Source organism: Carlito syrichta, unplaced genomic scaffold (assembly GCF_000164805.1).
Source record: "Carlito syrichta isolate Samal-C Ts95f unplaced genomic scaffold, Tarsius_syrichta-2.0.1 Scaffold301654, whole genome shotgun sequence".
Classification (NCBI taxonomy): Eukaryota; Metazoa; Chordata; class Mammalia; order Primates; family Tarsiidae; genus Carlito; species Carlito syrichta.
This window is the reverse complement of record NW_007245750.1, coordinates 162,021-176,942: the sequence shown is the minus strand read 5'-3', so window position 1 is coordinate 176,942 and position 14,922 is coordinate 162,021. Positions and strand designations below refer to the sequence as shown.

Below are 14,922 nucleotides of genomic sequence, written 5' to 3'. Positions count from 1 at the left end.
TTCATCAGCACTACTACTGCCATCACCTTGATTTACGGCAGCAATCTTGCCATTGGCTGATGAATGAACAACTGGAGCCTCATTGTCAATGTTAAAGACTTCTTCAATATCTACTTCTTTCTGTTTACTGATAGACTCTAAAGGTGTATTTTTTTTCATATGTAAAGAGTTCAGACACAATTGTTTTCTCAGTGACGTATGGAATTCTTCAATGTCACAACCTTGTTTATCACCATCACTGAAAATAGTCACAGGCTAGAGACCAGGCACACACAACTGTGTCTTTAGTGACTACGTTCCAAGCACTGGCAACAGCATATATAGCATCCTTCATACTAAACTCCTTTTGAAACTCTTCTACATCCATGCCTCCATTTATGGCTTCTAGCACGCTGTTCAAGAGAGTGTTCTTATATTTACTCTTCATTGACCTAGGGATACCCTGGTCATATGGCTGAATTAGTGATACCACATTTGGAGGAAAGTATATAGTACAAACATTATTTTTTATGAGAACTGTAGTTGGAGGATGAGAACAGTTGTCAAGAAAGAACAAAATCTTGCAATCATCATTCAGTCTAACTTCCTTGCAGTGAGCACAGGTCACAAAACGTTAGGGGAACCAATCAGAGAAAATGTCCCCAGTGGTTCAGGATTTTTCGTTAGCATAATAATAAACTGGTAAGAAATTCACCCTTTGAAGACAGCAAGAATGCAAACTTTTGTCTGTTACAGCAAGTTTACACTTACGCATGCCTCCTGCATTAGCACAGCCCAGCAGTTATTCTTTCCTCACCATCCTTAATTCCCACAGGGCTGTCTCATCAGCTGTAATCAGTGTCTTTCTGGGGCAACAATGCCAAACAATAATGTTTCATCAGCATTATAGACTTGTTCTGGCATCAAATTTTCATCAGTGACGACCTTAGGAAACTTGTCTATAAATTTCTCCAATGTCTCATGATCAGCAGATGCTGTTTCACTACAAATTTTTAAAAATTTAAAGCTATATTTCTTAATAAATTTCTGTGCCAATCTGTGGAATATTTACAGTTCCTTTCAATTTTCATTTCATTGTGATTTTTTTTGCTTGTTTCACGATCAGCATTCCATAATGTGGCATGTGTTCACTGCAATGCTGACAGATCCACTCTCAATGCATGACTGAGAGCTTTATGTAGCATTTTTCTATTTGTTTTAATTAATTTCTGTTCACTGCTTTCAGCACAGAACTTCAACAGCTTATCCTTTTGTTTCCTCAGGTCATACATGATGGTCATTCTAACACCGTACTCTTTTGTAAGACATTTCACACTCACATCATTGTCCAGTTTCTCCACTAGCTTGACTTTCTGTGCTTTAGAAAAACAGAAATAATTCCTCTTTTTCTTATCACTGTTACCCACAGGGGTATCTGCAGGCCTTTTTGACATTTTTTTGTTGTTGTTATCCTAACCACTAGATACACAGGATGATATTTCTAACAATATGTTTAAACCACAAAGAATAAGCAAAAACACAGTGAGTAATGCATGCCGGTCATGTCCCCACATGGGCCGTCATGGAAAACTTGCCACTGGCGTAGTCAACCTGCACATGTGTCACTTTATTTCTTTTTAGGGGTGTGCTTAGAAAAGATAAATCTTTTGGAGAATCTGGGTGTGCACAAAAAAGATATATCACAGCTAGGGGGCTAGGAGGGTCTTTTTGCCTGTAAAGATACAGAAGAAACTGTGTTGGGCACCTGCACTTTGACCGTGACCCATCATATAACGGCAAGTGTAAAATTTTCCACTTGTGGCATCATGTGGCCCTAAAAAAGTTTTGGAATTTGGAGCAATTTGGATTTTGAATTTTCAGATTAGGGATGCTCAGCTTGTTCTACATCATAAGTATGAGAAACTTTTCACAGCAAAACTTCTAAATAATTAATAATACTCCACCCTGTGGAAAGCAAATAATCTGTTCCTCTAACTATTGGCATGCTACTCTTTTTTTTTACAAATTTTCACTGATCTAAGTAAATAATGCTACAATGACCATCACTGGACATACATCTTGGTCAATGTTTCTGAAAGTTCTTGAAGACAAACATTTATAAGTAGTATTACAGGATCAAAAGCTGGATGTTGTGAATGTTTACTACATAATATTCTGTAAAGTATGTGCTATTTGTATTCCTATCAGCTATATAAGAAGTTGTCTGTCTTACTGACCACTAGTTAGCAGCGAGTTACATACATAACAAAAATATAAATCTTTGCTTCTTTGACACATAAAATCTATGGTTTTAATTTGCATTTCTTTGATTAATAGTGAGGGTAATATTTTTTCTACCATTTATTAATCATTTTTATTTCCTTTTTTGGATCATTTTTCATATTTCCATTGGCACTCCAGTATTTTCCTATGAAATTATTGCATCTTATGATGACAGAAATTAATATTTAACCTGTCATTTGTTATAAATTTTTCCTTTCTTTGCCTTTTCATTTGCTTTTGACATCTAAGTCTAAAATTTGTTTCATCAAATCATCAATATTTTTCTGATGACTTGTTTTATCTCTTTCATTATAAAAAGGTGGTAAAATTTTGGAAAATATTTTGTCACATTATTTTAATTATACATATTTATTAGAATAACCAGGCTGAGCGTTATGGCTCATGTCTGTAATACCAACACTATGGGAATCTGAGGTGGGAGGTTTGCTTCAGTCCAAAAGTTCAAGATCAGCCTGGGTAACAAAGCAAGACTTCATCACTATTAAAAATATACACATATTTTTAAAAACATGATAATAAAAGAACAATCTCTATAACAAAATTCTTCCAGATTGTTTTTTCTTTCTGAAAACCAGCTCCTTTTGTTACTTTATTAAAAAGTTTTAAGCCAGGTGCAGTGGCTTAAGCCTGCAATACCAGCACTTTAGGAGGCTGAAGTGAGAGGACTGCCTGAGCCTGCAGGTTCAAGACCAGCCTGGGCAACATGGTGAGACTTTGTCACTACAATTAAAAAAAAATTAGTTGGGTGTGGTAGCATGTGCCTGTAGTTCCTGCTACTTGGAAGGCTGAGGCAGAAGGAACGCCGGAGCCCAGGATGTCAACGCTGGAATAGCTGTGAGCATGACATTGCACTAAAGCCTGGGCAACAAAGTGAGACTCCAACTCAAAAAAAAAAAAGTTTTACACAGTGTAATATTTAAACATTAATGAAAGGATCATCATTTTGTAGTCATTAGAGTAACAATACTTTCAGGTAAGAGTCATCAATTGATTCTAAAATCAACGGGTGAAAGTTTGATGAATAGTAAATTATTTACACATTCTAAAAGTATTTCTCCAGGGATTACTTACTTATTAATTACAAAAGAAAATATAGTAACCTTACAGTGAAAAAATTGATCAAAGTTAAAATCACCAAGGATGGGAAAATGACACTGCCTCCTGATGTGATGTGCTGAGCTGAGAAAGATACATTGTTCAGAGTATTACTACCAAATATACATAGATGAATTTAATCATGAGGAAACAATCATATAAATTGAGGACCATTCTATAAAACAACTGACCCTATGCTTCCAAATGTCAATATCATTAACCAAAGGTTGAGAAACATTTTCATTTTAAGGGAGTTTTTGAAAAATGACACTAAATATAATGTATAATCCTGAGATGGACCCTGTATCAGAAAAAATGCTATAAAAAGCATTATTAGGACACCTGGAAAAATTTGAGTATGGGATATATATTATATATTAGTATTATATCATTATTAAATATTCTGAATTTTATAATACTATTGTGGCTATATGAGAGACCATCCTTGTTCTTAGGAGATATATACTTTACTATTCAGGTATTATAACTTATTCTCAAATGTGCCTGTGTGTGCTGTATGCGTAAAATGAATAAAGTATGAAGAATTCATTATGCTATTCCTGCAACTTTCTCTAAGTTTGAATTTTTCTCTAAACAAAGAAATGATGTTTAAAAATGATGTTGAACATGTTTTGTATGTATACAGATAGATCAAGATTACCTTTAAAGGATCCACAAGTTCCAATGTATGCTTTAAGTATATCAAATTTGTTATCTTTGATTCAGCTGCATTGACCTGTTAAGATAAAAATACAAATGTGGGTGGATACCATAAATATTTGCTATAAGAATGTGTTTTCCTTTCTACATTTTACCCTTGGCATATTCCATATATTTTTATATATCAGCCTAGCCAGGATGCCAGCCTATCGAATAGTTAGAAATTGGCTGATGTGGTGGCTCATGCTTGTAATCCCAGCACTGTGGGAGGCCAAAGTGGGAAGGTTTGCTTGAGGACAGGTGTTCAAGTTAAGCCTGGGCAACATTGCAAGACCTGGTCTCTACAAAAACATTTTTTTAATTGTTTTCAATTAGCCGGTCATGGTGGTGCATGGCTGTAGTCTTAGCTATATGGAAGTCTGAGGCAGGATGATTGCTCGAGTCCAGGAACTTAAGGCTACAAAGAGCAATGATTGTGCCACTACACTCCAGCATGGCTAGCTAGCAGAGTGAGACCCTGCTTTGAGAAGAAAAGAAAAAAAAGAAATTACTGGCCAACCATAATAAACCTAGCACACCAGTGTCCCAAAAGTCTGAAATGAGGAGTTCACCTCATTGTACCCAACTTTCATTTCTATTTCATTCCTTTGGTTCCATTTGAAACCATAATAGAAAAGGGAGATAAAGTTCAATCCTGAGTAGCACCAAGAGACTAAGATTAACTGAAAAGACATGAAGGGTATTTGTGGATAGATGATATCTTGAAAGACTGAATCCAAACCTCATAGTTACAGAAAAACATGATCCCTCATCAATCTCTGCTTGTGCAAGTAAGCTAATAAATTGTAGTTTTTCAATTTATCATTATCCAGTAATCCTAATAAAGTGTAGTTTTTCAAAATAAAGCAATACTGATATTATAAATTATATAAATTGACTTCATATCAATTAGATCATGATCTGTGTAGAGTTGAGCAGTGGTACTGAACCTGCGGAAATGAGAAATGTCCTTGTGAATGGGTTAATTTATCAATCTGACAGGAGTAAAGTTTTAGGATATTAAAATTATGACATAATATACTTGATATGAGGCTGTTTCCTTCTGAGGTACCTTGACCCGTATCCCCACTGTACAACATTTGGACTGTTCAGTGACTATGCAGGTCAATTTAGAAGTAATACCATAATAAATGTTGTTAGCCCAAAAAGAGTTATCTCATGCTCTCTTACAATAAATCTCTGAGACTAACTGGAAGATTAAAAAGAAATAAAACTCAGCCGGGCTTGGTGGCTCAGACTGTAATCCCGTGCCTTTGGGAGGCTGAGGTGAGTGGATTGCCTGAGTCCGCGGGTTCGAGACCCGCCTGGGCAGCGAGCCTTCATCTCTACAATAAATCAAAAAATCAGCCGGGCGTGGTAGCGTGCGCCTGTAATTCCAGCTACTTGGAAGGCTGAGGCGGAAGGATCGCCGGAGCCCAGCAGGTCAAGGCTGCGGTGGCCGGGAGCGGCCACTGCACTCCAGTCTGGGTGACAGAGTGAGACTCCAACTCAAAAAAAAAGAAATAAAACTCACCAAACAGAAGTCAACCATTATCACTAGCACAAAAGGAGAGCCAAAAATAACTAACACCCTTGAAGAAGATCAAAGTGGAAGAAATACTGATACTGAATGTCAACTGATAATAAAATTACAGTACTCAAATGACTATGGCATTGGCATAAGGACAGTCAGAGAGACCAGTTGGACAGAATAAAACATCTAGAAACAGATTCAAGCATATATGGCACTTGATTTATGACAAAGGCTGACTGCAGAGCAGTGGGAAAAGGACAGTCTTTTCAATGAATAATACCAGAACCCTTATGAATCCAGGTGGGAAAAAAGAAATATGGCCCTTTCATTACCCACACACAAAAGTAAATTCTAGGAGAATCATAGCTGTAAATATAAAATGTAATATAATAAAACATCTGAAATATAACCAAGAAAAATATCTTCATGGCCTTGTGTGACCTAATTAACTTTTAGATTTTGGTAATCGATGATTTGGCCTCCATTAATCACACAGTCAAAGCAACAGTTGGAGTTGTTTACATCTTCTTTGCAGTCTGGCTTTTGTAGGCATGTGAAAACCCTATCACAAATCCTCCAATCACAAACGCCAACATCTATGTTTCACTTCCTGTCCAAGAGGGGGCATCCTTATCTAGCTACTTCCTGGCACTATAGTAATAAAGGTTTTGCCCACGCTTTACCTTTGTTCCTTCTGCCTCCTGACTAACCCTGCTACTTCCCCAGGTAGCCCTGCCTGGCATGCCTTCCTCTTGGGAGCTATACATACACTCGTCTTTCAATGGAATTAGTTTCTCTGTATTGTCAATCACTCACCTCCATACGTTAAAATTCCATGGGTACAATCGAGACACTAAAGAAGGTAAAAAAATCTCTTAAGCAGAACATAGCCAACAGTAACCATAAAGGAAAAAAAAATCGATAAACTGAAATCACTCAGATTAAGAACTTCCATTCATCAAAACATACTAATGGCAGGGCACAGTGGCTCATTCCTGTAATCCCAGCACTTGAAGAGGCTGAGGCAGGAGAATCACTTGTGGCCAGGAGCTCAAGACCAGTCTGGGCAACATAACGAGACCTTGTGGGACCCCATCCTTTTACAGGAAACTGCCTGGACCAGGTGGTCAACAAGGAAGTCCTGGCAGTCATGTCTACCTGACTGCAACATCTCAGGGGACAGGATTTAACCTGGGGCCTGGGGGGCTATGATGCCACACTCATCCAGAGTGTAGGTTCTCTTTCTGCCTGTGGAAAGTGATTTCTTTCTTAAATAAATCTTTTCTCCTTTCACCTCTTTGTGTGTTGCAAATTTTTGCATGACTTGGATTTTTGGTTGCCAGCGCACACCTCTGGCACACCAGCTCCAGACGTGCTGCACCCCTCCACATCCATCCATCCAACCTCACCCCCATACCCTAATGGAAAGCAGCATTTAGATAAGTAAAAAAACGCAGTGCAAAGTTTTAACAGTATACTAGAATATGCAGAAGAAAAGGTCTCAGAACTTGAAGACAAAGCTTTTGAATTAACATAATCAGACAACAATAAAGAAAAAAGAATCAAGAGAATGGACCAGGGTCTCCAAGAAACGTGGGGCTGTGAAAAACATCCAAAGCTAAGAATCATAGGTATTCCTGAGGAAGAAGAGAAAGCAACAGGTTAGGAAAGCCTATTTGAGAGAACAAAGCAGAAAAACTTCTCTGGCCTTGCCAGAGATCTAAACATCCAAATACATGAAGCCCCAAGAGCCCCCAGAAGATTATTTGCAAAAAAGTCATCTCCAAGACATATAATCATCAGGCTATGCAAAGTTAATGTGATGGAAGAAAATTTAAGAGCAATGAGACAAAAGCACCAAATAACTTATAAAGGTAAACCTATCAGATGAACAGAAACTTCTCAAAAGAAACCTTGCAAGCCAGAAGGGATTGGGGACCCATCTTCAATCTCTTCAAGCAGAATAACTGTCAGCCAAGGAGTTTGTATCCTGCAAAACTAAGTTTCATAAATGAAGGAGAAATGCTGAGGGAATTTGTTACCACTAGACCAGCTCTACAGGAAATATTCAAAGGAGTCCTAAATACTGAAACAAAAGGTGGAAATACACCAGTAGAATAACACTGGAAATCATAAAGTTCACAGGCTTTATGGAACACAAACACAATGGAGAAAGTAAATAAACAAAGCAACTAGACAACAACCAGTATGCTGACTAGAATAGTACCTTACATACCATTATTAACCATGAACATAAATGGTCTCAATGCCTCCTCTAAAAGATATAGACTGGGAGGTTGGATACACACACACACACACACACACACACACACACACACACAAACACACCAAATATCTGCTGCCCTCAAGAGACCCACTTAACCACAAAGAATCCTACAGACTGAAGGTAAATGTGTGGGAAAAAATATTCCATGCAAATGGAAACCAAAAACAAGCTGGGTCACCATTCTCGTGTTAGATAAAACACACTTTAAATTAACAACAGTTAAAAAAAAACAACAAAGATAGCGATTACATAATAATAAAGGGATCAATCCAATGAGAAGACATAACAATTTAAAATATATATGCGCCTAAAACCAGAGTCCCCAGCTTTATAAAATAAATTCTACTAGACCTAAAAAAAAAAAAAATAGAGAGAGATAGACAGCAATACAATAATAGTGAGAAACTTCAACATTCCACTGATAGTAATAGATCATCAAGGCAGAAAGTCAACAAAGAAACATTGGAGTTAAACGGGCCTCTAGAGGAAATGAAATTAACAGACATCTACAGAACATTCCATCCCAAAACTACAAAATACAAATTTTTCTCATCAGTCATGAAACGTTCTTCATTATAGACCTTACGATAGGCCACAAATCAGGTCTCAATAAATTCCAAAAAATAAAATTCACATCAAGCACCATCTCAGCCCACAGGGAATTAAAACTAGGAATTAACTCCAAGAACTCATGAAACAAACAAAGATATGGAAGTTAAACAATTTGCTCCTGAATAATCCTTGGGTCAACAATGAAATCAAGATGGAAATTTAAAAATTCCTTGAAATAAGTTATCAAAACCTCTAAGACACAGCCAAACCTGTGCTTAAAGGAAAATTTCTAGTGCTTAAGGCCTATATTAATAACACTGAAATATAACATTTTGACAACCTAACATCACACCTCAAGGAACTAGAGAAACATGAACAAACCAAACTGAAAGCTAGCCAAAAAAAAAAGAAGAAAAAGAAAAGAAAAAAAGAAATAACAAAGATCAAAACAAGACTAAATGCAATTGAAATAAAAAAAATACAAAGGATCAATGAAACAAAAAGGTGGTTCTTTAAAAATATAAACAAGGCAGGCATGGTGGCTCAAGTCTGTAATCTAGCATTTTGGGAGGGCAAGGTGAGGGGATTGCCTGAGGCCATCGGTTCAAGAACAGCCTGGGCAACTTGGAGGGACCCCATCTCTACAATTAATCAAAAAATTAGCCAGGCATGGTAGCATGTACCTGTAAAGGCTACTAGAGGCAGAAGGATCGCCTGAGCTAGCAGGTTGATGCTGGGGTGGCTGTGAGCATGCCAGTGTACTCCAGCATAGGCAATGAAGTGAGACTCCAAAGCAAAAAAGCAAACAAACAAATATATATATATATATATGAACAAAATTGATAGATTACTAGCTAGGTTAATTAAGAAATGAAGAAAGAATACTCAAATTAGTTCAATCAGAGATGAAAAAGTAGACATTACAACTGATACATGAGAAATTTAAAAGATCATCCACGATTATTATGAACACCTCTATACAACACCTCTATACAAACAAACTAGACAACCTAGAGGGAAGAGATAAATTCTTAGAATCATACAACTTCCCAATCTTGAATCAAGAAGAAACAGAAACCCTGAACAGACCAGTAACAAGTATCTAGATGGAAACAGGAACTCAAAGTCTCCCAACAACAACCAAATAAACTCCAGGACCTGATGAACTCACAAGTGAATTCTACCAGACCTTCAAGAAAGAACTGGTAATAACTGTACTGATGCTATTCCATAAGACCGAAGAGGAGGGAATCCTCCCTAACTCATTCTGTAAGGCCTATATCACTCTGATACCAAAGCCAGGAAAATACAAAACAAAAAAAGGAAAGTATAGATCAATATTCCTTATGAACATAGACACAGAAATCCTCAACAAAATATTAGAAACAGAATTCAAAGGCACATAACAAAATAATACACCATGACTAAGTGGGCTTTATCCCAGAGACGCAAGTGTGGCTCAACATATGCAAGTCGATAAATCTGATCCACTACATAAGCAGAATTAAAAACAAAAATCATATGATCATTTCAATAGATGCAGAAAAAGTATCTTATAAAATCCAGCATCCCCTCATGACAAAGACTCTCAGCAAAATGGCATAGGGGGAACATTCCTTAAAGTAATAAAAGTCATATATGACAAACCCACAGCCACAGTCATCCTGAACGGAGAAAAGTTGAAAGCATTCCCCCTCAGAATTGGAACAAGGAAAAGATGCCTACTGACACCACTCCAATTCAATATAGTACTGGAAGTGCTAGCCAGAGCAATCAGGCAAGGAAAAGAAATAAAGTGTATCCAAATTGGAAAAGAAGAAATCAAACTATCTCTGTATGCCAGTGATATAATCTTATACCTAGAGAACCTTAAGGACTTCTCCAAAAGACTACTGGACCTGAAAAAAGAATTCGGTAAAGTTTTGGGATATAAAATCAACACAGACAAATCAGTAGCACTGCTATGCACCAATAGTGGCCAAGTTGAGAATCAAATCAAGAACTAAATTAAATTTCATTTACAATACCAGCCAAAAAGCTAAACTACCTAGGTATATTATTAACCAAGGAGGCAAAAGATCTTTACAAGGAGAACTACGAAACTCTGATGAAAGAAATTGCAGAGGATGCAAAAAATGGATGAACATCCCATGCTCATGAATTGGAAAAATCAACATTATTTAAAGTGACCATATTACCCAAAGTATCCTACAGATTCAATGCAAAACCTATCAAACTACCAATTTATTTTCTACAAAATTAGAAAAAACAATTCCAAAATTCATATGGGAACAAAAAAGAGCCAGAATAGTCAAAGCAATTCTAACCAAAAAGAACAAAGCTGGGGGCATCACATGACCTATCTTCGAATATACTACAAGACTGCAGTAACCCAAACAGCATGGTACTGGTATAAGAGCAGATACATGGACTAATGGAACAGAATCTAGAAATAAACCCAAATACTTAAACCAACTGAACTTTGACAAAGCAGACAAAAACATAAACTGGGGAAAGGACACCCTATTCAACAAATGCAAAAAAGTGAAACTTGATCCCTATCTCTCCCCATATATAAAAATTAACTCAAGATGGATTACAGACTTAAATGTCAGACCCGAAACCATAAAAATTTTAGAAGAAAACCTAAGAATAACTCTAAATCAACTGCTAATATAACAAAACAATGAGTTCACTTTAATAAGTCACCAAAGGAAATGAAATGGAATCATAAAAAATACTCAACACAAAAGAAGACAAAAAAGCAAAAAGGGAGCAAATGAGACAAATAAAAGGATGGTAGATTTAAATGGAAACATATCAATAACCTCATTAAATGTGAATGAAAGAAACACCTCAATTAAGACCAAGATTGTACACAAAAAGCTAGGACCCAAATATATGTTGCCTACAAGAAACCCATATTAAATATAAAGACAAAGATAAGTTAAAAGCAAAAGGATGGTAAAGGTATACGATGATAACACTTATCAAAAGAAAGCTAGAAAGTCAATATTAATATTAGATACAGTAGACTTCAAAGCAAAAATATTACTAGAGATAAAGATTATCATTTCATAATAATAAAAGATTCAATTCATAAAGAGAACATAGCAAACTTAAGTGTTAATGTACAAAGATTCAAAATGCATTTGATAAAAATTGATAAAACTGCAAGAAAAAAATAGAAAAATCTACAATTATATTTGAAGATTTTGACACTGTTTCCCAATAATTGATAGAACCAATAGCCAAAAGAAAACAACAATAAGGATATAGAAGTCTTGAAGACCACTATCAATCAACTTGAACACATTTATGGAACACTCTAGCCAACAACAACAACAACAACAAAATATATATTATTTTCAAGCTTACATGGAACATATACCAAGATTAACTATTCTTGGCCATAAAAACAAGTGTCAATAAATTTTAAAGGATCTATATTATATAATGTTTGTTCTCTGACCAATAGGGAATTGAGTTAGAAATCTGGAAAGCCCCCCAAAATTGGAAATGAAATATTACACCTCTTAAATATCCCATACATCAAATAAGAACTTTTTTAAAAATTAGAAAGTATTTTGAACTTTTAAAATAAAAACCAAATCACAACATACAAAAATTGTGAAATACAGCCAAAGCATTACACAGAGGAAAATGTATAGCAGTAAATGCCTATATTAGAAAAGAATAAAAGGTCTCAAATCAATGACTTCAGCTTCCTCTTTTACAACCTCAAAAAAAGAAGAGAAAACTAGCCACAGAGTAAGCAGAAGAAAGAAAATAAAACTGCTAAGACCAGAAATCAAAGAAACAGAGAACAGAGGAAAAAATAGAAAAGATAATAACGAAATAAAAAGCTGTTTTCTTGAGAATACCAATAAATTGATAATAGACTAAGGAAAACAGATTATATTCAAGTTATTAATATCAGGAATGAGACAGTATGTATCACCATAAATCTTATAGATATAAAAAGGACAATAAGGAGGACACTGTGAGTCACTTTATGCAAAATTTGAAAAGTTGGGTGGAACAAAAAATTATTTGAAAAACACAAACTACCAAAGCTCATTTAAGAAGAAACAGATAACCTAAATAGCACCATATCTATTTAAGTTGAATTTATAGTTAAAAGACCTTCTTATCAAGAAAATCCCAGGTTCTAATGGCTTCATTTGTAAATTCTACCAAATATCTAAGGAATCAATAAGACCAGTTCCATATGAACTCTGCCAGAAAACTAAAGAGGGGAAAATACTTCCAAACTTATTTTATGAGATCATCTTGCTTTGTTCCAGACATCAGTTTATTTTAGGTAAGCACCAATTTTGTATATATTGTAGTATATAGTTCTTCAATTATTTAAAGAAACTTCTAGTTCAATGCCTCCCCAACAGCTAAATCTTTTCCATCTAGTGATGCTTTTGGTATATTTAAGAGTATTTTCTTTACAGTATAGAAAAAAAATTACTAAATGTACCTTAGTTTTCAATTAATTTGCAAAAGTAACCACATTTTAAATCAAATTTTTACTAATGTGCAAGACTTCTTTCCTTTAAGTATCTGGGCTAAAATATATCTGTATTTCATTACAGTAAATATTCTTCAATTCACCTTCAATGGAAGAATGAAACTGTCTATTATAATTTGAAAACTGTCTCTATAATTTGAAAATTATACAGAAAAGATGTTGTTTCATTCTTAAAGGTTGGAGACTAATTAAACTTTAATCACTTTAAGAACAATCTATACTCTTTAGCTTTAATATAATTTTTACTTATTAGGCAAATGTTATTACAGTCTAAGTGTTTTGGGAATTACATACAACTCCTTAGGTAAATGTCTGATTAGTGAAAATAGGCCAATTCCTCAACTATCTAAGAAACTTTTTATTTTACTATAACATATAAAATGCATAAAAATACTCTGGATATCAATAATAAAGTACTTTCCTTCACATTTTCCAGCTGTTGTATTATATTAAGACAAGTTCTAACACATAAACATACCGTGTCTTGCTTTGGAATTTGGACTAAAACAGAAAGAAGTTGCTCTGTATCAAGAAACCGTGATAAAACTGAAACAAAAAAAAAAAACAAGCAAATGTGAGCATTTGAACTATGGTACAGTTAAACTATGGTGCTATGTAAAATATTATCCTCAATAAAGCAGAACAGTTCTACCTGCAAATATTTTATGTCTTCTTTATCTATTTTCCATATAAAAGTAGGATAATAATAAATTATGATGTCCTTTTCTTAACTTTGATTACTCACAATATCACCTCAAAACGTTACACTGTTGACCATCCCTTCTGCCATGATTTGCATGCCCCCACCAAAACTCATGCTGGAATCTTAATTCCCAGTGGAAGCTTTAATAGGTGGGACCTGATGGGTGGTATATGGGTCACAGGAGCTCCACTCCCATGGGCAGGTTGGTGTTGTTCTCATGGTGATGAGTGAGTTACTGCTCTCACAAAATAATTTGCTCTGGCAGGGAGGGATCGGTTTCCACACAAGAACAAACTGTTACAAAGTGAGGATGTCTCTAATCTTGCCCCGTGGCACATGACCACTTCCCTGCTGACCTTCTGCCACGTGACGACGCCACACGAAAGCCCTCGCCAGAAGCTGAGCAGAGGCTGAGGCCATCTCTTGGACTTGCCAGCCACCAGAACTGCGAACCCGATAAATCTCTTTTTTTGTGAATTTTCCAGCCTCAGGTATTCTGCCACTGCAACACTAAAGGAACTAAGACACTTCCCTCCCTCTTGACACTTTACTTTCTGACTTTTGGATGTTGTCTATTACAATTTTCTTCTCATCTTTATGATATTTACCTTTCTTCCTAGTACTAAAAAGATGCTTAGTCTAAAAGCATAGTTCAACCACTAGCCACATAACCTTCTCAAAAGTTACCTAACTTATCTGAACTCTGCATGTTCTTATCTCTTAGATGCCGACAATATCTACCTCCTAGGGTTTGTTTTGAGAATTAAATGAGATAAGAACATGCAGAGTTCAGAGAAGTTAGGTAACTTTTGAGAAGGTTAAGGATTGAATGTGTCCCCCAAAGTTCAAATTCACTGCAAACTTGATCCCAATGCAACAATGTTGAGAAGTCAGGGGAGATGATTAGGTAATGAAGGCAATGTTCTCATGAGCGAATTAATGCTGTTGTCATGGAAGTGGGTCTCTGATAAGAAGCTCCTTGCCTCTTTCATGTGCATATATGCTCTCTTCCCCTTAACACTGTGTTATGACTCAGCAAGAAGGCTCTTAGCAAATGTGAGCCCCTCAACTTTGGATTTCTCAGCCTCCACAACTGTAAAAATAAATAGCCATTATTTACAAACTACTCACTCTCAGTTGTTCTGTTATAGCAGCACAAAACAAAGACAGAAAATTGGTACTAAGACTGGAGTTGATGCTATAATGAATACCTGAAAATGTGGAAGTGA

At 35.7% G+C, this 14,922-nt stretch overlaps 1 protein-coding gene across 1 annotated transcript in view; it reads right to left on the bottom strand.

Annotated features, from left to right (window-relative positions):
- Window positions 1-14,922, bottom strand: part of MSH4 (mutS homolog 4) — an 85,128-nt gene that overhangs the window by 45,698 nt on the left and 24,508 nt on the right. Inside the window, exons 7-8 of the mRNA XM_008055084.1 lie at window positions 13,469-13,536; window positions 4,040-4,114 (exon numbers count right to left, since the gene is read on the bottom strand). Coding sequence (XP_008053275.1) covers window positions 4,040-4,114; window positions 13,469-13,536 — 143 coding nt within the window. The remainder of the gene's footprint in view (window positions 1-4,039; window positions 4,115-13,468; window positions 13,537-14,922) is intronic.